This window comes from Periophthalmus magnuspinnatus, chromosome 11 (genome assembly GCF_009829125.3).
Source record: "Periophthalmus magnuspinnatus isolate fPerMag1 chromosome 11, fPerMag1.2.pri, whole genome shotgun sequence".
Classification (NCBI taxonomy): domain Eukaryota; kingdom Metazoa; phylum Chordata; class Actinopteri; order Gobiiformes; family Gobiidae; genus Periophthalmus; species Periophthalmus magnuspinnatus.
In genome coordinates, this window is record NC_047136.2 from 22,930,699 (window position 1) to 22,952,607 (window position 21,909).

A 21,909-nucleotide genomic window follows, 5' to 3' on the forward strand; every position below is an offset into this window, starting at 1 on the left:
TCCTGTTTTCTTTTAAAGCACAAACTGGAGATGAGCCTGTTTCCTCCTCACATTATTCATCACAACCAAACAGCACAAATAAACACTCTGGTGTTTCACATGTGATGAGGTCTTACTTTGATATTTCAGGGGATGTACCTGGGCTTTTTGTTTTATTAAGATCCATAAATAAAAATTCAAAAATCCCATTATTGAATGTGGCTGGTTTCTATTGGACAGTGGAGCAGACCATACAGTCTATGGAGTATTTTATTTAAGTATGTATTTATGTATTTATGTATTTTAAAATATAGACAGTACCTGAACATATGTGCCACATGTAAATATGTCAGCCACAGCGTAATTTCCATCTGTTTTCCCTGGACAGGTTGATGTAACACTAAAATCACATGTAACACAAAACAAAAAACAGTATCTCTACCACTGGGACCACAGACAACGAGAACTTCACACTGGGACCACAGACAACAAGAACTTCACACTGGGACCACAGACAACAAGAACTTCACACTGGGACCACAGACAAGAACAAATAACAGAATGAACACAGTCCAGGGTAGAAGCAGGACAGGGGCAGACGGGGGCAATTCAGAACCACAAGCTCAGGACTGGGGTTGTTACATTTCATCGTGGTATTTTACTTTAAGAATAAGAATAAGCTGATATATTGCACCTATCATAAAGTGTGATATGTTTAGCGCGTACCCTAAAGTGCTGAGTTGAGTTCTTATGAAATGTGCCCTCAGGTTTCTGTTGATCTGAGTCACTCCTGTACTTTGTATAGACAAAGTTATGACATCATGGCTCAACAGTCCCAGAGATGTTAATATGAATAAAACTGATAATTTTTTTAAACACATGAGAAGCACAGCAAAAATATGCATTGGTTAACATGGCCTGTATAGGCTGGAATGGACCAGTAAAGGATGGTGACTGAAATGGATGACTGATGGAGTTTGAGCATGCTGTAGTTTCAATGCAAATGCTGCTTGTATAAGATTAACTATAACTCAGTTTTTCTAATTTTGTTCATTTCAAGTCACTGTTACAATAGTTCACCAGTTAACATAAATGTGTGTTTATTATACTATGAGAAGTTAATCTACAGCCAAAGAATGATTGATGTGTCTGTGCAGTAAACAAATAGTGTGAGCCTAGCCCAAAGCCTATATGTAAATGTATGTTATGCTAAGCTCAAGTGATGAGCATGCAGACTACCAAATGCTTCTTTAAACCAGGGTCACACAGGTACTTTTTGCTGTGTAATAAATGGCTTTTTCTTCTTGAATTCTTCCATTGTATGATACATGACATACTTGTTTGATACACAAATATTTCTTCTTGAAGTAAAGACAAACCTTTTCAGAGATAAAACTGCCAACTACTACAATGTTTGAACCAAACCAAATATACACTGTATAAAAAGACACATACACTTTTTTTTTCTCACTGTCTGACTTGAAACTTTTCAAAATTATTTCTATTTCCTAAATGTCAGAATAATGAGAGAAGGATTTTTTAGACAATTTTGTATTACTTTCTCCAAAGTCAGAAGTTTACGTAGATTTCATTAGTATTTGATACCATTGCTGTATGACTTGGGTCAAATCTTTTGGATATCCTTTCACAAGCTTCTCACAATTGTTAACAGGAAGTTTGGCCTATTCATCCTGACAGAACTGATGTAATTGAGCCAAGTTTGTAGGCCGCCTCACTCACACATGCCTTTTAAGGTCTGTCCATAAATTTTCAATTGGACTGAGATCAGAGCTTTATGATGGCCACTCTAAAACTTTTTCTTTATTATCCTTACACTATTTTGTAACTAGTTTGGCAGTATGTTTCAGATCATCGTCCATTTGAAAGACCCATTTGCGTCCAAACTTTATCTTTCTGGCTGATATCTTGAGATGTTGCTTCATTATTTTTCATTATTCATTATTCATTATTTTCACATAATGTTCTTTCCTCCTGATTCCATCTATTTTGTGAAGTGCACTGTGCCTCCTGCAACAACCTGACAACATGATGCTGTCACACCCATTTTTCACATTTGGGATGGTGTTCTCAGGCTTGTAAGTTTCCCCCTTTTTCCTCCAAACATCACAATGCTCATTATGGCCAAACAGTTACATTTTGGTTCCATCAGACCACAGGACGTGTCTCCAAAAATTCAAGACTTTGTCCCTGTGTGTATTTGCAAACTGTAATCTGTCTTTTTTATGTTTCTTTTGGAGTAATGTCTTCTTTCTGCAGAGTGTCCTTTCAGCTCATGTCAGTACAGTACATGTTTCAATGTGGATAATGACACACTCTCACCAGCTTCAGCAGCATCGTCACAAGGTCTTTTACTTTTGTTCTTGGGTTGATCTGCACATTTCAGACCAAAGCACGTTCATCTCTGGGACACAGAATGTGCCTTCTTCCTGAGCGGTTTGATGCTGGACATTCCCATGGTCTTTATATTTGAATATAATAGTTTGAACAGATGAATGTGGCACCTTCGGGCATCTGGAAATTGCACCTAGGATGAACCAGACTTGTGATCCTAATTGACCTAAAACAGAAAAAGTTGAGTTTGATTTCACTTCAGACGGTGAGAAAAACAAGCATATGTGTCTTTTTATATGGTGCACGTATACTTCTGGTTTCAACTGTAACTGGTGGGGACATATTTACATGACTCCAACTGAAACTGTTTTTCTGATAGCTTTCTGCTATCTATCTCTCTTTTTAAACAATAAAAACACCTCTAATTGAATTATTGTTAGATAAATTTAATGCCATAGCTGCTGTTGAACTTTTAAGGCCTGTTCAAGTTGGCTAAAAGTACTAGTGGATGGAGAGTGTGAAGGCTGTACAATCTGGATTCATAGAATGTGTAATGAGATGCTGTGGCCCATAAAAAGGTCCCCGCCCTGTTCTTGTTCCTACCTGACCTCTGACCTCTCACACATAAGGAAGTAGAAGCAGGTGTTCTGGGAAATTCTGGTCCTCCGATCCCCCTATTGTATCACTACAAGTAGGCAGACAAAGAGGTTTTTTATTGTCTTTTCTTGTTAAGTAATGCTTTTAAAATAATCAGATTAATAAAAGTTACTAACTGTTTGTAATCTGAGCACTCTGAAGAAGTTTTAGACATAAAAATAAGCATTACCATGAAAAAACTATGAAATGGAGGTAGCAAAACCTCTTGTGGTTTAAATATTACATTTATTTTTAAGCACATATTCTGTTTTGTAAATGATAAATAGCATTATCACAAGCATATATAGAGTGTTTAAATTGTGTTTGTATAATTTCTCATGCAGTATAAGCGATGGCTTGCCCTTCTTAATGATTTGAAGGGGGATCGAGGGACCAGGCAAGGCAAGTTTATTTGTGTAGCACAATTCATACACAAAGTAAGCCTGGTTTTAAACTTTGTCAAAATAGAGGCCTGTCTCACATCTTCAGGAAGACTGTTCCAGGTTTGAACCGAAACACTGATTCTCCATGTTTAGTCCTGACTCTGGGCACAAGCAGGAGGCCGGTCCCTGAAGTCCTCCTCGTGTGAGATGGTTCATGTGGCTCTAACATGTGGGAGATGTACTTTGGTGCTGGTCCATGGAGAGACTTGTTCACACAGAGCTGCTTTAAAGTCTATTCTCTGAGCCACAGGAGCCAGAGACCTGAGCACAGGATTTAAATTTGTACTTCCTGGTTCTAGTCAGGACCTAAGCAGCAGCGTTCTGGATGTAGGATCAAGACTGAAACTTTGCATGCATCAGTGTTCAGGCGGATGTCATTTGTCACTTTGATAAGAGCAGTCTCAGTGCTGTGGTCTAAAACCTGACAGGAAAACATCAAAGGAGTTGTTCATTTGGAGAAAGTTAATAAGCTGTTGGTTTATGGATCAGACCTGGACGACTGAGGGTCTACACGGACAAGCTGTTGGTAAACAACTTTTTCAAGGACTTTATCTAAAAATGTCAGATTTGAGATTAGTCAGTAATTGTTCAATATCGTGGCATCAAGACTGCTCTTCTTTAGGAGAGGCTTGATAGCCACAATTTTCAAGGCTCTTGGGAATGTTATAGATTGAAGTGACATGTTAACAATGCGAGTGGTGAGAGCAAACTGTTGAGCACAGACTTTAGAAATCATCGAGGCAGCATGTAGATGAACTCAGACTGGTGACAATCTCTTGGACAGTTTTGTCAGTTACAGGTGCAGATTGAGTAAGCTCTAAGTGTCTAGGTGGGTGCTGGGTTGTTATTTGTGTTGTGGAATTGATGGAATTTTAATGCCCTGAACCTTGTCATTAAAGAATACTGCAAACTCATTGCACTTATATGTAGAAATTAGTTCTAATGGCAGCAGAGCTGGAGGGTTTGTTAATCTGTTTACTTTTGGACAGGACACAAGAGTTGTTACTGCAACTTCCAATAATGTAGGAAAAATACCTCTCCCTTGTTCTACATAAAATGTGGTTGTACATGTGCATCTTGTCTCTGTAAATCTCATAATGAACCTGGAGTTTTGACTTGCTCCATTCCCGCTCGGCCCTCTGTCACTCCCTTTTCTGTGCCCTGACCGAGTCATCATTCCTCCATGGCACTTTCTGCTTATCTTTAACCATTTTGACCTTCATCGGGGCAATGGTGTCCAGAACATTCAAAACACTCGAAGTCACAGAGTTCAACAAATCATCAACATTAGAACATGAAGCATTTTCAAAGTGTATCATTTCGATAAACAGTGCACCTGTGTTATTGTGTCTCCTTTGAACAACTGCAGGACCAGCCTCTGGTTTGGGAATAACAGATGATGATCAGACAGAGCAACATCCACTACAATGACATTTGAAATATTTACTCCTTTTGTAATGAGCAGAATGTCCAAATCTCCCTTTAGCTGAATCCTCCCCTGTTTACTCCAAACTCTTTCTGTCCATTTAACTTGTGGGGTCTGTGACCAGGATGAAAACTGGACTCTATGTACAGCTCTTATTTAACATGGAATTGTGTCACATATTAATAAACTGGCATGTATCTATTTAATGGAACCTAATCAATGTTTCAATGTCAATTTCATTTGAAGAACGTGCTCTTTATTCCATCTCACCACCTCTGCTTGTTGCTTGTAATATTGTCTTTTATATTATTAATCGCTTTGGCAACTGTGCAAATTCTTCTTTACTCTGAAACCCACAGATAGTTGCTCTATGGTGACCTACACTGAAGATATATATTTTTAAAAGTCTCCCACATAAGTATTTAACTGATTCTAGAGACACATTTACAAGTCTCCCTTTAGCCTGTCATGGTGTAAGCAAAGTGTTTTACTGTTTACCTGAGCTACAGATAATCAGTTCTGAGTGATATAATACCCCATATAAAGATAATGAGTGTTTGCTCCTGACCACAGAAAAGAGTTTCTGGGCTAGTCCCGACACAAAAACATACAAAACAAACTGCAATGGTCTGGGAGATTTGTGGGACACTCCTGATCCAAGTCAACAAAACAGGTGGAAGACCAAAGAGGCACGTGAAAGCGTTTTGGAAAATGGTTTTGTCATGTAGAGGTTTTGAGGAGGTGAACGGGCTTTGTGCAAAATGGCGGCTGACTCTGGTCACTCAGAGCTATTGTCCATGGGTTTCAGAATGATGAAAACTTAAGACCATTGCCTTAAGACCATTGAGTAACAATTTAAAAGAAAATGTATATATTTGGGAACAAGTCCTCAAAATCTGACATATAACAGGAAACAAACAGCCTCTTCCACTCCCTTTACACCTCCATCACTTTTTGTCAAACTGTGAAAACAAACAAACAAATATTTAAAGGTAGACATTAAAGGTCTACAATGAAACTTTTCTGGTGGGAGGAGTCTGCCACCTGCTTGTTTCCATGGAATGTTCTAGCTTGTATTTCATTACAGGTGTTTTAATTGCTTGAAAATCCTTTGAAAAACTGCATTCTTACTACGCAGCCTCATCTCTCTACAAATCTGACCAGTGACTTGGCTCAGTGCTGCTTGTCTCTACCAAGCAATAAAATCTCCAGGGACAGAAGAGGATGAAAGACTAACTTGTAATGAATTCAGTAATTGAGTGAATGTGTAAAAGAAAATATATCCAAGCTTTTATTTGTCATGGCCATCTCACCAAGTCCTCAACAATTCCCTCAGGCACTTTAAAAGGTAATTTCTGACACACAATGCATTTATAAAGCTCACAGTTAGATATTTTAGCTTGAAACCACCTCCACCTGCTGTGTTCCATATTGGCCCCATCCTTAAACTCATCTCAAACACACTGCAGGTCCCGACCTGCCCCAGGACCCGTAGTCTCTGTTTCCCTGGAGGCGCTTTTTAGCACTTGAGGTGTTTGCAAACAACTACAACACAATGCACTGTCTATTGAGTCAAGTGTTTGCTAGGCATTTCCATAGGGTGGTGTTTGTTGTTGGTTTAATTATTATCTTGTTGGCCCCTATGAGTTTTGGAGGGGGGCATTTTGAAATAGTTTGAAGTGGTGGAAGAGGTTTAATAGGAATGCTGGGAGTCGCACCCTCAAGGATTATGGTTATGTTTCTCAACTGAACAGAAGAAATAGGGCGTGAGCTTGGTTTAATTACTCAACGAGACAGCAGAGGGAAAACACAAAAGAAGAATGGAGTAAATGTCTTGAAGAGATTGTAAATTGTCATATTGAAAAGTTAGCACTAAGTTTTGTTTTGTTTTTTTTGTGATGGGAGGGTCCACTATCTGCTTGTTTCTATGGAAATTCAATTAAATTCATTTCTAAATCCCAAAATGAGCAGTCACCTCTTAGGGCTCAGCAAGATGGTTGATTTAACCAACAGAACAGTTTTCTTTAGCTTAGAATAACTATAGCATTAATCTTATGTTGGATTTATTCAATTACAAATGTTTTATGGCTTTCCTACTGTGAGCAAGGTCGCCTCTCCGCAGATCTGACCTTTAACTTAGCCTTGTTGAAGCAGACCTATTCTAAATTGACTTTTCAAATCTTTTAACCATGTTATAGTTATGTCCTCTCACCATTTACTCACTTGAAGTTGTATTTGGAGTGAATCGTGCATGTTTGAGCGATCTTTAATCCCTCATTCTCCAATTTTATTTTATTTATCAGTGATACACGTAAGATTCAGCAGTGTCATGTACTAATTTTGGTACAAATGTGCAAAAAATCCGCCCGCTCATGAGTGTGATGTGCAGTTATCTGTCAGAGGTGTTGACAGCTACACGCCTATTTGTTGTGACGATGTTTACAATGATGTCAGGTCCCATTGGGCACCGCAGTTTTCTAACGTGGAAAACAGGGGACTTGTTTCTTTTATTAAGTTGTTTTAACATGTTTCACAGGTGTCGTAGATTATAGCTACTCTATATAACACACACAAGCACAATAGGTCTTCGTTAATGAACAAACAAACAACATCCGCTGTTGCCAATTGTCATGTGCTAGTTTCCATCCATTGCCACACATTCACTTTGCCAAACACATTTTCATTCATACACCTGTGTTCATGGACTGGAGGCAGGTTTGGTGAAGTGTATTGCCCAAGGATACAACCACAAAATGCACTAAAATCACTGCTGTCCCACTGGCCTTCCATCAAAGTACTAACTAGGCCCAGCAGTCATACTAAAGCTAAATTAAATCTGTCAACTGGACTAATCGTTGTAGGAGCAAAGACGTTTCTCTGCTCATCCAAGCTGTTTCTTCAGTTCTGGTCAGATCACTGGTGGACACTGCCTTATATCTATCTGCAGAGAGGAGCTAGCTACACTGAAACTATGAACAGCTATTGTTTACAGTTTCAGCCTTAATGGACTACATTCAACCTGTAATGGCCCTGCTGGCATGCTCTATTGTTCTCTTTGTTTGCCTTGTTTGTTTTGGGTCTGAGGATAGAGTTATAGATCGGTGAGAGAGTATGTCCCAGGTCCCCACTCCTGTTCAAAGAAGGATTGTTTTTAACTCCTCTCTCAAACCATTTCTTTTCCCTGGTTAAGATCTGTAGCTCACTATCTTCAAAGGAGTGTTTAGTGTCTTTGAGATGGAGATGTGCGGCGGACTGGGATCTAGAGGAGTTCTCGTAGCGGTGTTGGTACATTCTCTTATGGTTTAGTTTCTCAAATGTACCGCTGACTGCTCTCTTCACTACACTGAATGGAGTAGACCACATTACTTTGTTTATGGCTTGGGGTTTTGTCCTTTGGATGAACCATTTTCTGTTTTAAAGTGTTTGTAGGTTTGAAATAGACTAGAATCACATACTAAACCAAGACTAAACCAGGACTAAACCAAGACTAAACCAGGACTAAACCAAGACTAAACCAAGACTAAACCAAGACTAAACCAAGATTAAACCAAGACTAAACCAAGACTAAACCAGGACTAAACCAAGACTAAACCAAGACTAAACCAGGACTAAACCAAGACTAAACCAAGACTAAAGCAAGACTAAAGCAAGACTAAACCAAGATTAAACCAAGACTAAACCGAGACTAAACCAGGACTAAACCAAGACTAAAGCAAGACTAAACCAAGACTAAACCAAGACTAAACCAAGACTAAACCAAGACTAAACCAAGATTAAACCAAGACTAAACCAAGACTAAACCAAGACTAAACCAAGACTAAACCAAGATTAAACCAAGACTAAACCAAGACAAAACCAAGATTAAACCAAGACTAAACCAAGACTAAACCAAGACTAAACCAAGATTAAACCAAGACTAAACCAAGATTAAACCAAGACTAAACCAAGACTGAAGCAAGACTAAACCAAGACTAAACCAAGACTAAAGCAAGATTAAACCAAGACTAAACCAAGACTAAACCAAGATTAAACCAAGACTAAACCAAGACTAAACCAAGACTAAACCAAGACTAAACCAAGATTAAACCAAGACTAAACCAAGATTAAACCAAGACTAAACCAAGACTGAAGCAAGACTAAACCAAGACTAAACCAAGATTAAACCAAGACTAAACCAAGACTAAAGCAAGACTAAACCAAGACTAAACCAAGATTAAACCAAGACTAAACCAAGACTAAACCAAGACTAAAGCAAGACTAAACCAAGACTAAACCAAGACTAAACCAAGACTAAACCAAGACTAAAGCAAGACTAAACCAAGACTAAACCAAGACTAAACCAAGACTAAACCAAGACTAAACCAAGATTAAACCAAGACTAAACCAAGACTAAACCAGGACTTGCTGTAGACATTTTCTGATTGTCATTCTGTGCATACTGTGATGATGAGCCATGGCTGACAGTAACTCTGACTCTGGGTGTGTCACAGTGACATGGCTCCAGGAACTCAAACTCCCACAAACCACCACTTCATCTTTCCATGATCCGCTGACTCGGACTTCACAGTAAAACTGACACAAGCATCTCAACGTGTTTTTCTACAAAGCTGAAGTTAAGGGAAATGCAAACTGTACATGATGTCATTGTGTGTGGATGTCTAAATTTATAACAGCATGATGTGGAAAAAATATGTAAAAATAAATACAAATTTAAATGGAGGCATAATCTGATTTAAATGTTGACTTATTGAAATATTATTTGAGCAGTTCTGTTTTAAAGCCGTGCAGTAACATTGGTGTGTGAATGTTACTCTCTGGTGTCAATGGAAACTCTGACCAGGCTAAAACCAAGGACAAAGACCAGTATCAGGACTGAACCAGGACTGAACCAGGATTAGACCAGGACTGAACCAGGATTAGACCAGGACTGAACCAGGACTGAACCAGGACTGAGCCAGGACTGAACCAGGATTAGACCAGGACTGAACCAGGACTGAACCAGGACTGAACCAGGACTGAACCAGGATTAGACCAGGACTGAACCAGGACTGAACCAGGACTGAACAAAAACTAAACCAGGAGTAAACCAGATTGAAAGCTGGACTGAACCAAGACAAAACCAGAGGTAAAGCCGGTCTTTCTTTGGGACAAACAGGGATGACTCACATAGGCCTGACAGATCCTCCCTCTGCTGCGACGTTCCGGGCGTAACATGGAGAATCCTAAAACCACAGACCTGCTCAAGTATCTGGGAAACTGGGAGGTGCTGCCTGTTTCCAAACAGCATTCAAAGGAGACATATTATATAACGTTTATGAACTGTTTTGTTATAATAGTATTTTTGCATCATTAACTTTCTCAGATTTGTATTTTGATTCATGCACGTTTGAGTAATCCTGTATTGTCCTGTATTTGAAGCTTGAGTTCTCGGAAAATTTCAGTTTCACCTTCCTCCTATCCCGTGCCACTTCTCTGGATTTATTTAATTAATCCAAAAACTTCAGAGAGACAGGCATACGTAAAGAGTTCAAACATTTCACCATTTTTCAACAATAAAAACACTGAAATGATCATCTGCTGCTGCTGCCTTTGAAATGCAACTTGAAAATAATAAACATAAAATAAGTTGAAGTACTGAAACCAGTCAGAAGTATGGGCCTAAAAAACCTAAGATCAAATATGAAGTCGTCTAAATGCAGCTACTACAAAAGTAACAGATTTACTAAACCAGGACTAAGTCAGGACTAAACCAGGACTAAATAAGGACTAAGTCAGTACTAAATCAGGACTAAACCAGGACTAAGTCAGGACTAAATCAGGACTAAATCAGGACTAAATCAGGACTGAACCAGGACTAAGTCAGTACTAAATCAGGACTAAACAAGGACTAAGTCAGGACTAAATCAGGACTAAACAAGGACTAAGTCAGGACTAAATCAGGACTAAATCAGGACTAAGTCAGAACTAAATCAGGACTAAACCAGGACTAAGTCAGGACTAAATCAGGACTAAATCAGAACTAAACCAGGACTAAGTCAGGACTAAATCAGGACTGAACCAGGACTAAGTCAGGACTAAATCAGGACTAAACCAGGACTAAGTCAGGACTAAATCAGGACTGAACCAGGACTAAATCAGGACTAAATCAGGACTAAACCAGGACTAAGTCAGGACTAAATCAGGACTGAACCAGGACTAAATCAGGACTAAATAAGAACTAAACCAGGACTAAGTCAGGACTAAATCAGGACTGAACCAGGACTAAATCAGGACTAAAGTCAGGACTAAATCAGGACTAAGTCAGGACTAAATCAGGACTGAACCAGGACTAAATCAGGACTAAACCAGGACTAAATCAGAACTAAACCAGGACTAAACCAGGACTGAACCAGGACTAAATCATGAATAAATCAAAACTGAAGATGGACTAAGTCAGGACTGAACCAGGACTAAACCAGGACAAAACTGTGTCTAAACCAGGACTGAACCAAGTCTAAACAAAGACTTTTTTTAGGACAAAATTGGGCCAGGGAACCAGGACTAAACAAGGATTATACCAGTAGAAAACCGGGACAAAACCAGGACTGAACCAGGATTAAACAAGGACTATACAAACACAAAACCAGGATGGAACCAGGACTAAACAAGGATTATACCAGTACAAAACCGGGACAAACCAGGACTGAACCAGGATTAAACAAGGACTATACCAGCACAAAACCAGGATGGAACCAGGACTAAACTCAAGTCATGGTGACAAACATTTGTGAATTGAAGTGACTTTTTTCATTCATTTTTTACAGAATGTGTGTGGCATTTATGTGTTTATTTACACAGCACTGTGTCTGAGGAGGTGATGATTCATGAATGTGCTGTTTTGAGTTTGCTCAGAGTCATGTGAAAGCCTCACGCCCCTCATCCCAAACACAGCTCTGAAAAAAACACTGCTCTTCTCAGTTCTGTTTAGCTGTGCACATGACTGAAACATTTCTATTGTGCACTCTTCTCTTTTAATGTTAACTTTATGATGATTATGTTCTTTCTTCTTTCTTATTCTGTAAAATACTTGACTTTTTGTATGAATTGTACCAAACCGATAAACTCTCTTGCTTTGCCTGCTCTGCCTCTGTGGCCATGGAAGTGTAATGTCATAGATTCACACTGTGGGTTTGTGGATGGAAAAGTGACGCACAGACAGGGACGAAGAAGGAGCGCAACACTGACACTTTGTGGAGGAAAAAATACGACATATGAGAGCCCACTCAAACGTACTTATAGGTTTCAAGTTCCTGTTTAAAAGTGACATTTTGAGGCATTCTGACCTTTCAAAAGACAGAATATTTCACTTTAAATTGGTAATTACTATGGCAACAGCGCTCATTTTTCATTAATTTGAAATGCATAGATAGACAAGCCCCAGTCACACCAGCAGTCTGTAAAGAGTAATATCTCCCATTATGTTTAAGCAGCTACTTTTAGGTTGCAAATCTATAAATGATTATATTTTAATGTGTAGGCTACATTTGAATTTAAAACTATTTCACTAAAGTAAATGTCATGTGTGGCCTCTTTGTATTCTACAAGGAAAGAAATTATGGAAATACTTTGAACCTTTTCGTTTCATACAATTGTTGTTACTTGAAATCAACAACTGCAGTGTTCATGTGGTTATTTTAGGATGTCAAAGGTGCACATGCAAAGCAATAAAGCAATAATTCTATATAGATAAGCAACTGTTATACTTCCATTTAGAAAAGTTATAGTGCAACTTTATATTTTCCAAATTGTCCTACATTTCCACAGCGCATACTCCTGACAGGTTTACATTTTTTCAAGAAGACTAGTAAGAAGATTAGAGCTAAAAAATCAGCCACAACCAAATGTGAAAAGAAAATATAAGTTTATTAGAGGTCTCTGAATCCTACCCACCCTCAACAACAACAACACAGGGCAAAGACGAGAGCTTAGAGTTTAAAATGTAACAAAAACATCAAACTTGTTTATTATAATAATAGACGACACAGAGGGCTCTGTCCAGAAAAGGCAGAAAAATATATACGAAAGATGTAGAATTGGAGTGGGCAGGTTCAGATTGTCTATATCATTTTATATCTATGAGACACTGTCCACATCTGGCATCAGCAGAACAACTCAATCCCATTACAAGTGATTTATTTGAAAGGGCCCATATTTATTGACCTATGTTATGTAGTTTCCTCATCACAAACGTCACAAACTGACCTGGAGTTGTGTTTTGTTTAATTCACACATGTTTAACACACAAACCCTGCGTATTTAGGCTGAGTTCTTCCCTCAAACAGAAAACACTCTGTTCCACTTTGTGATGTCATGTGGTAATACAGGAAGTGCTCCACTGTTTTTAAACTCCACACACGTTCACTAGAATCATTTAGATCATTTAAGCACTGGAATTGTCAAACTCTGAATCAAATGTAAAAGGAGCTGTTAACTTAAAAAGATGGAACAGAGCATTTTGAGTTTTGGAGATGTAGACAGACTAATAAGGATTACACAAACAAAATACAACTTGAGGTATGTTTTTGGATGAGGCAACCACATTATAACACAGCACACATTTTGTATAATATAGGACCTTTAAGATGTAAAAATCTATGTTCGATCACAATGAAAATGATATTGGTTTAAGTTACTAAATATACAACATATGAATACAAAAACATGCACTCAAATGGGAGAGTGCCAGATATGAACAGAAATCTCTTCCTTCTAACAAAAAAACAAAACAAAAAAATATATATCTTTGCAAATCACTGAAATTATGGTCATTTTGTTGCTAAAATGAGGCTTACATGTTCATATTAATTGTATTTGTTCTATGTATGCTGCTTAACCTGGACAGCCAAATGCATTTTTTTAGTAGATTGGTCTAAACTTCTCTCATGCAGCCTATTATCTCATCAACTGCACACAATATTAATTCCACAGAGTAAAAAGTATCATGTGCTCTGTATTCTCAGCTCTATAGTGACCGGAGTTGGCATATTTAGCCAAAAACAGACAATTATTTCATCCAGTATTGTTTTAATACTTTACTAAATTCCTAAAACTACTTCTTGCACATAACTATTAAAGAAAAAAAAAAACTTGGCTGCCCAGGTGATTCAAATTTAAAGGTTTCAGTGATTAACAAAAATCTATTTAAATTGAAAACAAAACTAAAGGGAAAAGGGATTGTGGAATTTTTAGTTACTTACAATGTAGATAGAAATATGTAAATAGTAACAATGAAATGAATTTATTGACTGAAAATCCTGGTTTCTGTGTGTTTAAGGCAAATTCAACAGATGCATGTGACAACACTGAAATAAATGAGATTGTTGTGTACGTATAGGGTCGGCCTGAGCGCATGCATCAGGGATGGGTGCGTAAAAGGGCAATTTGTACTTTATACGCAAAATATAACCTTCAAAATGTATTACTGTACTAGTTAAATTGAGTTAATGTTTTTAAATTTTAATCAAGTTATAAATTGGGCTTAAAATGAAAGAAAACATTTTTGGCTTTCTTACATTTTCAAGTTTAAGTCATTACAACCTGGTGATATTTAAAAAAAAAAAATTCTCAAAATGTGAATAAATGAATTGAAACGTCCATTTCACAACTAGTATATTCAGTCAGTAACATGTCATGTAGTTAGAGTCCAAACCAAAACCAAAGCGAAGTTGGCTCCAGGCGGTTGTGATGTCATCATTGCGAGACTTGTATAGTCAATAAGCAGCACCACAATATTTGAAATCATAACAGCACAGACCCTAGAGCTCACTTTTTGTCTTTTGTAAGTTATCTCACAAAAATGACAAAAGTATGCAAGAGTTTTAATTTTTTTGATTTTGATATTTAAATCTCATAATGATAACATAACTTTTCCTGTGACCTCATATTTAACTTTGAAAACATGTTATCTGGACAACAGTACTGCAGTACGCCAGATGAACGACTGATTTAAATGTTTATTAACTATCGATCTCATCTTAAACTCTTTTTTTTTTTAACTACTTGACAATACATCTTGGACTCTTGGACATTTTGAGGACTTTTTCAAAAGATATAGTTTTAAATACTTAATCACTATAGCAACTGTCCAAATTTTTCATCATTCTGAAACCCATGGATAAGACTAAATGTGTCTAATCTGTACTAACTGAGCATTTGGTGTTATGTTAACAGCCTGAAGTGTAAAGGTGCACTATGTAACATTTCTGGTGAGAGTCTGTCACCTGTGTGTAACCATGGAGATGTGATTGCTTTGCCAGGAATGCTCCACAGTATGGACAATAAAATCCCCGTAAGCAAATAAATGCTAGATAGATATGCTTAATGTCATATTGTGAAACATTTTAGGTAAAGCTCTAACAGGATGCGTACTCTTCATCAGAAAAGTTACGCAATGCAACTTTAACTTTGATTTCTAAATAGTTGTTGTCATAATTACAAATTGCCCTTTTGAAATTTTCACACCAAACACAAAAACCATCCATTGCCTGTGTCGCACAAATCATAACTTTATCCATTTCATATTTGCTTCACATCTTGAGCCACTTTTCGTCCTCTTGTTTAAGTGTTGTGTCTGTCGAAATACCTGTTGGGTTTAACTGCTCTTGTGCGTGAATTTTAAATAAATCCTGTCCGTCAAATGTCTGGCTCATACTTGTTTGTCCTAAGTCTAAAAGCAGAAATAATACAGTCTTCTTGTGGGATTGGAGCCGAGGGTGTGTGAGCGCCCTCTGGTGGTGTGAGGCTGTTTAGCGGATGGCCTTGACTGGACTCTTAAAGCTGGACGCGGCCTGGAGCTGCAGCTGGTAGGCCATAGGGTGGATCTTAAAGCCATACAGCCTGAACAGGAGACAAAGAGGAGGGAAAATTAGTTTAAAAATAAACATAAAAGCCAACTGTAAGCTGAGCAACTGAACGATTAGTGCAATTAGTGTATTTTATGAGGCAGCTTCGGCAAACAAAATATGCCTTGTAATAATGTCTTATTGAACTCAAACATTATAAATCAAATATTTTTGCTGGTTTCTGATGACATCACACCATTCTATAGACCAGTAATATTTAATACAGATGGGGACAGATAAAATTCACAAGCAGAAATCATCAGGTTAAAGATTTGTGATTTTACCTTTTTAATATTTCATAGTATAATATTATGAATAGAGGAAACCGTCTCTCGGCCCCATCTGCGGGTATGAAATCATCACATTCTAAAATCTGAAAACCATCAATTGGCAAAATCCACCATCTCTGTTGTAAGAGCAGACTGTATATATAAATGGACACAGCGAATCTGGTAGGCACTGTGTTTCAAGTAGGAAGTGAGCATAACCACTGAGGTCAGGCTTGTTATTTTGGTCTTATTAATGTTCAAATCTTAATTTATGAACATTTTAACGGACAAATCAGGCAGTTTCTTTCCTTGAGGTCGCTTCCATTAGCGTTAGCAACAGGTTTGATTGACAGTGTTGCTAAGCGCCTGCTTCCTGCTAAACCAGCGATATGAGTGGGATATAGATTTTATGTATGTTCTATATATATAACAAACCACTTTTAACATATTAAAAAAAGAAGGAAAGAGTTTGTTGTAGGGCACAATCTCAAACTCATTACCTAATTTACATAAATGTCCACAATTACATGATAAACGAGACAGGATGTACTGTATTATATGTCCAGACAGGAGGTACAGGTGGTTCTCTAAACGCATTATTAATATTTATTTAATATGTTTCACAACCTGTGCCACTGAACATATTTTTGTAATGTTTCAGTTTGGCTGCTGGCATCAGTCCTTAAAAACCAGTCAAGCTGCCAGAGTTCACTTATGTAATCTCCAGACATAGTTTCAGTAGTTCAAGACGGGTTCAAGAATGACTTTATGTCATCAGTGAAACAACGACAATCTAGCTGAGAATATTCTGCATGAGTAGGGCCGTCAACTGAAATTTGGGGGCTCAGGGCAAAAAGTCTCACATGGGCCCCCGTCCAATACAAATCAATAGTTAGAGAGTTCAATTCTGGGCCCCAAAACCCCGAGACAACAGGCAGCTTTGTTACCGCCTGTCGACTCCACTGTGGATAATTTTTTTCCCCCTGCACACTCTGGTGATACAATGGTGATTATATGATGATTATATAAAATGTCCCAGAAACGATTATTGTCGACCATTTTTTATCACGCTAAACAATGTTATTGTTAATTTTCCCATCCCTATAATGAACTGGGGATAAGAGTGGGACTGACCGTGGCACAAACTGGTTGGCGGGCCTCTTGGGTCTGTACTCGGGGTGCACCATAAACAGCATGTGAGGGAACCCGGTGCCAAAGTACGCCCCGTCTGTGTGGTGGTGCCGGGATGACTTTGGGGTGTAGACATCCATGCACTTAGGACAGTACAGCTTCACCATAGCCTCCCCTGGGATGTCCGACAGACCTGGGGGGAGAGGGCAAGTTTAGATACTAGGCCTTTCATGGTAAATACTGGACTAGTATACTGGAACAACACTTTTTGGGGGTTAATATTTATCGTGGGGACTTCGTTGTAGAACAGGAAAATAACCAGAAAGTTCCAAGTAGTACAATGAAATTTGAGCTGTAGATTGTATTTAAGTTCATAATTCAACAAACTAATTACTTTAAATATTTGAATGCAGCAATTTTTTACACCTCATATTTTTTTTTACAATTTTGTACATATAGAATACTTTTTTGGGGAATAATTCTGCTTCATGGTGTGAAACTAAATCAAAGTAAGATCCAATACTTGGTCCAATGTGATGTTAACCTTGTTTTGTGTGTTAACTTATCCGTCTGGCGTGTGTTTCATTCTTTCTGATTTGACCAGTGCTTGGCCTGATGGTGTAACCTGCTCATCTCCATGGAGAAAGCCAAGTTTTAATGCCGTACTGTGGAACAATCCAAGCAAAGCAATGACATCTAGCACTGATATAGTTTGACTAGAAAATGAAGATATTTACATTTACAGGAGAGGAGGCAGGAGGAGTAGGGCCGCAAGATAAACAATTTTATATATATTTATTTATTTATTTATATATTTTTAACCAAAAGTAATGTAAATCATAATTTAACCCAGTGTTTGTCTTGGTTTGGCATAAAAAGGTACACTTTGTATCTTTTATGGGGTCTCCATGTCATTGCTTTACACTTTCTCCATGGAGACAAGCTGCTGACACTAAGAATGTGTGTTTTTCAAGGTATTTTAGAGAAATAAAAACACCCATAATGAAACACATGCAAGATAAATCTGTGGACCAATCAAGACAAAGTAATAACATCTCCATAGAGACAAGAAGGTGTGGTTGGTTTTGTTCAATATAATTTTCTTCCATTGATGATTTCTTTGTTAAAGGTGCACCATGCAACTTTTCTGGTTGGAGTTCTGTCACCTGCTTTACACCATGGAGATGTTACTGCTCTGCCACATTATGGCATTTAAACACATCTCAGTATGACATCAATCGTCTTGTATTTATTTAATCACAGTTTTATTGCTCCAAAAAATAAAAATAAAACATTCATTCATTGCTGTGAATGGGCTTGCCTCTCCACAGATCTAGTCTGTAACTTGGCCTGTCACTGGCTTGTCTAAATGGAGATGGATTCATTTAATACCGTACTATGGAACATTAGCAAAGCAAGAACATTTCGTGAAGACAAGCAGGTGTTGGATCATCCACCAGAAAAGGTGCATAGTGTAGCTTTAATATTTGACCTAAACATGAACGTAGTGCACTGGTCTTTCACAGTGACTCACCGATGGGGAGCATGGGCTGATTCTCGCAGTAAACTCTGGGGCAGTAGCCGAAGTCGCCCTGTTGATACTTCTCCAGCTACAGAACAGGACAAAAGAACGGATCTGATAAAAAACACATTTCCCAAATACCACAGGTTTTATGAAAGCCACAAAAAAAATCTGTTATCAGTCGTCTCCCTGAGAACAATAAGTGGCCGAGACTTCACCTTAAAACTATTTGGCCAGATCACTTTTATAACGTAATGTTTTTAGTTTTATACCCACATTTATGTTTACATTCTCATGAGCAATGTGACGTCACGAGATACCTGACCCAAACTGCACTTGCAACACCACGACCACAAGGGAGTTCACACAAAAGATACTGTTCTTGTATACAGATTAAATCTTCAGCTAACTCACTCAACACTTTCTCCTTGTTGTCCCATATAAAACCTTATAATTGAAATAAAACTTTGCTCCACTACACCAACAACAATAGACTAATGACTGACAGTGCAGTTTTGATAATATAAAGCTGCAGTAGCAAGTGGTAGTATTTTAATTAAATTATAGTCTTACAAATGACTCATTTTAACAAATATGACATTACCACTTTTTTAAGCCAAAAGTTGACATGCTAAATTTATTCCTCATCTTCTATAAAGGTAAAAACAGCTGATGTATTTGCTGATGAAACCAGTTCCTACCATTTGGGCGATTCCTCGGTTTGTGAGGATGTACCGGGCATGAATCAGACCGTACAACATCTCTGCCGCCTGCTCGATAAGATCACTCTGATTTGGATTGTCCTCCAGCTCCTCGTCTGAAAACACAGAAACAAAGACAGTGAATTATCAAAAACAGCTTCACAGAGGATAAAAGAAACAGGGAACACCAAAATAAAGAAAAAAAGGCCTAAAAATAGAATGCATCAATGTCAAAGAAATACACAGAATACAACAATGTCTCTACATGGAATGACTGTTCTGTGTGCTATTTTAATGGTAAATGGTCACGTTTTTATACAGCGTTTTTCCAAATTCAAAGCACTCAAAGCGCTTTACATCAACCACCATCTACCATTGATGTTTAGGTCAAGAGGGGGATTTGAACAGCCAGTGCACAAACACTCTCAAATAAGCTCTACTGTCGCACCTAATAATAATAATAATAATAATAATAATAATAACAATAATAATAATAATAATAATAATAGTTCACCATTAAAAAACCTTCAAAGGATTAATAAAAAATAATAATGGTCGACTGATTGAAAAAAAATCTGATGGAATTACTTAAGTTAATTGCAGCCATACTAAATTTACTCCAATATATCATTAAAATGCTCAGTCCCATTGGTCCACTTAACATTTGTGTTGAGACTCTTATTTTTCTAAAAGCCAGACCTGGTTCGAGGTCCAGGATCATGTCCAGAGCCTGTCGATAGTGAGGGACCTGCTCATTGAGACCCGTCAGGTTAAACTTATCCTGAATATAATCTTCATCCACCTGGAAATAAACAAAAACAGACTGAGTTTGATGGAAACAATATTGGTTTGCAACAACGTGGTCTCACAAGTTCAGTAAGAAGGTAGAGTGGAGTGCATTTATATAGGCCTGTCATGATAACTACTACTCAACTTTTCTTTCAGTATATGATCGATGAAGCAATATATTTAGTTGTCAATATATCATGTGTAGTTTTTCATTAAAATAGTGAGAAGATTTTAGTTATTTTTGTTGTATTATGATCAGATTTGAGCTGTAGAGTTGAATAAGATGTTTCTGTGGCTAAACATTTGTTGCAGCTCAGCCCTTTTAATATTTTTTGTCTTTTACAAAATGGTTTATTGGGATTATCCTGCTGTAGATTTACTGTGTCAGTGGCACAAACTAGTTTTCAAGATTTTTGTTTATCATGATATTTCTCTTTATTAATATATCGTGTTTTGAAATTTGCTATCATGAGAGGCCTAGGATTATAAACATAGCACCATGTTAACTTGACAAAGCAATATACCCATGGGTTTCAAAATAATCAAAGAATTAGAGTTGTTGCCATGGTGATTAACAATTTACCTCAACGTACTATATATTTTAAATGGGTTAAAAGTTCAAGCAATCATAATAATCCCATAAGTAATCAAATCCGTGCAATCACAAAAACTTGCATGATGGGTCCAATGATTAATAATGTAAAAAAAAAAAAATCTCTAAGGAAGGACTGACCTCGCAGAAAAACTCATTCCCTCTGAGTCCACAAAACCAAGAAATCCACGACACCTCTTCTGAGCTGCTCATCTCTGTGACCTGTAAACACGTCCACTTTAGAACCAGAATTAATTTACAATAAAATCTAAACGAAAGACCTACAAGAGATAAAAGAATATGTCGCTAAAGGACTACTTTAGCTGTGCTGCTGCTACGCTAACGCAGCTAGCATCACAATGTCAGCATTAACGATATTGATCTTCTTTTCAATCAAACTCACAATTTTAAAAGGCATGCTACTCGTACATGCATTGCTATATATTCGGAGCCACAATCTACTGACGAAAGACAAAGTATTTCATGTTTGGGAGAGAATAAACACAAAACCGGTGTTAGCATTTCGGCTACATATATGCTAGTGGCTTATGACTCCAATATGGCGCATCATTGTAAAGGGCCAAACAAACATCAGAGTTTATCTTAGCTTTTTATAAGTACCATCGCTATTTTTGCAGTATTATACAAATTATAAAATTGATGTACCTGTACTTATTATTTTATCCACCTGGAAAGAGCGATAGTCTCGTTTTTATACGTGTTTTTGTGTAAATAAAATGGACACCGCCTGGACACCGGGAGGTTCTTCTTTGGAGGGTTTCTCTGATGATGTTGAAGAGGAAACACTGAGCTGCTGCTGCCGCCTTCAGGGACCTGAGGACACGTTTACAACTCAACCAAATCTGTCAGTTCAATTTTTATTTCCTGAAAAATTGCAAATATGTCAGGCTTAAATGAAAGTAATGTTGATAAAGCCATGTTTTCAGAATTTTAGCGTTTAATTATACTATACTACTTCTAATGGACTGTTTTTAATGTCTATCAGAAAATCAGTTACTTAATCTATCACAGTATTGAGCAGAGGTGGACTCATTTCCAGTCAAACTGAAATACACTGTGAAGAATAAATTACTCCACTTTTCAAATTTTAGATGCAGAATTTTAGATTGGAGAAAGTAGTCTGAAATACCAGTGCTAGTTTCAAATTCTGGTAGTCATATATTTTAAG

The 21,909-nt window shown here is 37.6% G+C and overlaps 1 protein-coding gene across 1 annotated transcript; it reads right to left on the reverse strand.

Annotated features, from left to right (window-relative positions):
• Positions 1-12,719: 12,719 nt before the first annotated feature.
• Positions 12,720-21,564, reverse strand: csnk2b (casein kinase 2, beta polypeptide). The gene is made up of 7 exons (XM_033975619.2): positions 21,387-21,564; positions 20,862-20,942; positions 20,039-20,141; positions 19,340-19,455; positions 18,651-18,726; positions 17,120-17,309; positions 12,720-15,711 (listed from the first exon to the last, which is right to left on the reverse strand). Exons 2-7 carry the CDS (start codon positions 20,931-20,933, stop codon positions 15,621-15,623), a joined length of 648 nt encoding a protein of 215 aa, XP_033831510.1. The 5' UTR covers positions 20,934-20,942; positions 21,387-21,564; the 3' UTR covers positions 12,720-15,620.
• Between the last annotated feature and the right edge of the window lie 345 nt (positions 21,565-21,909).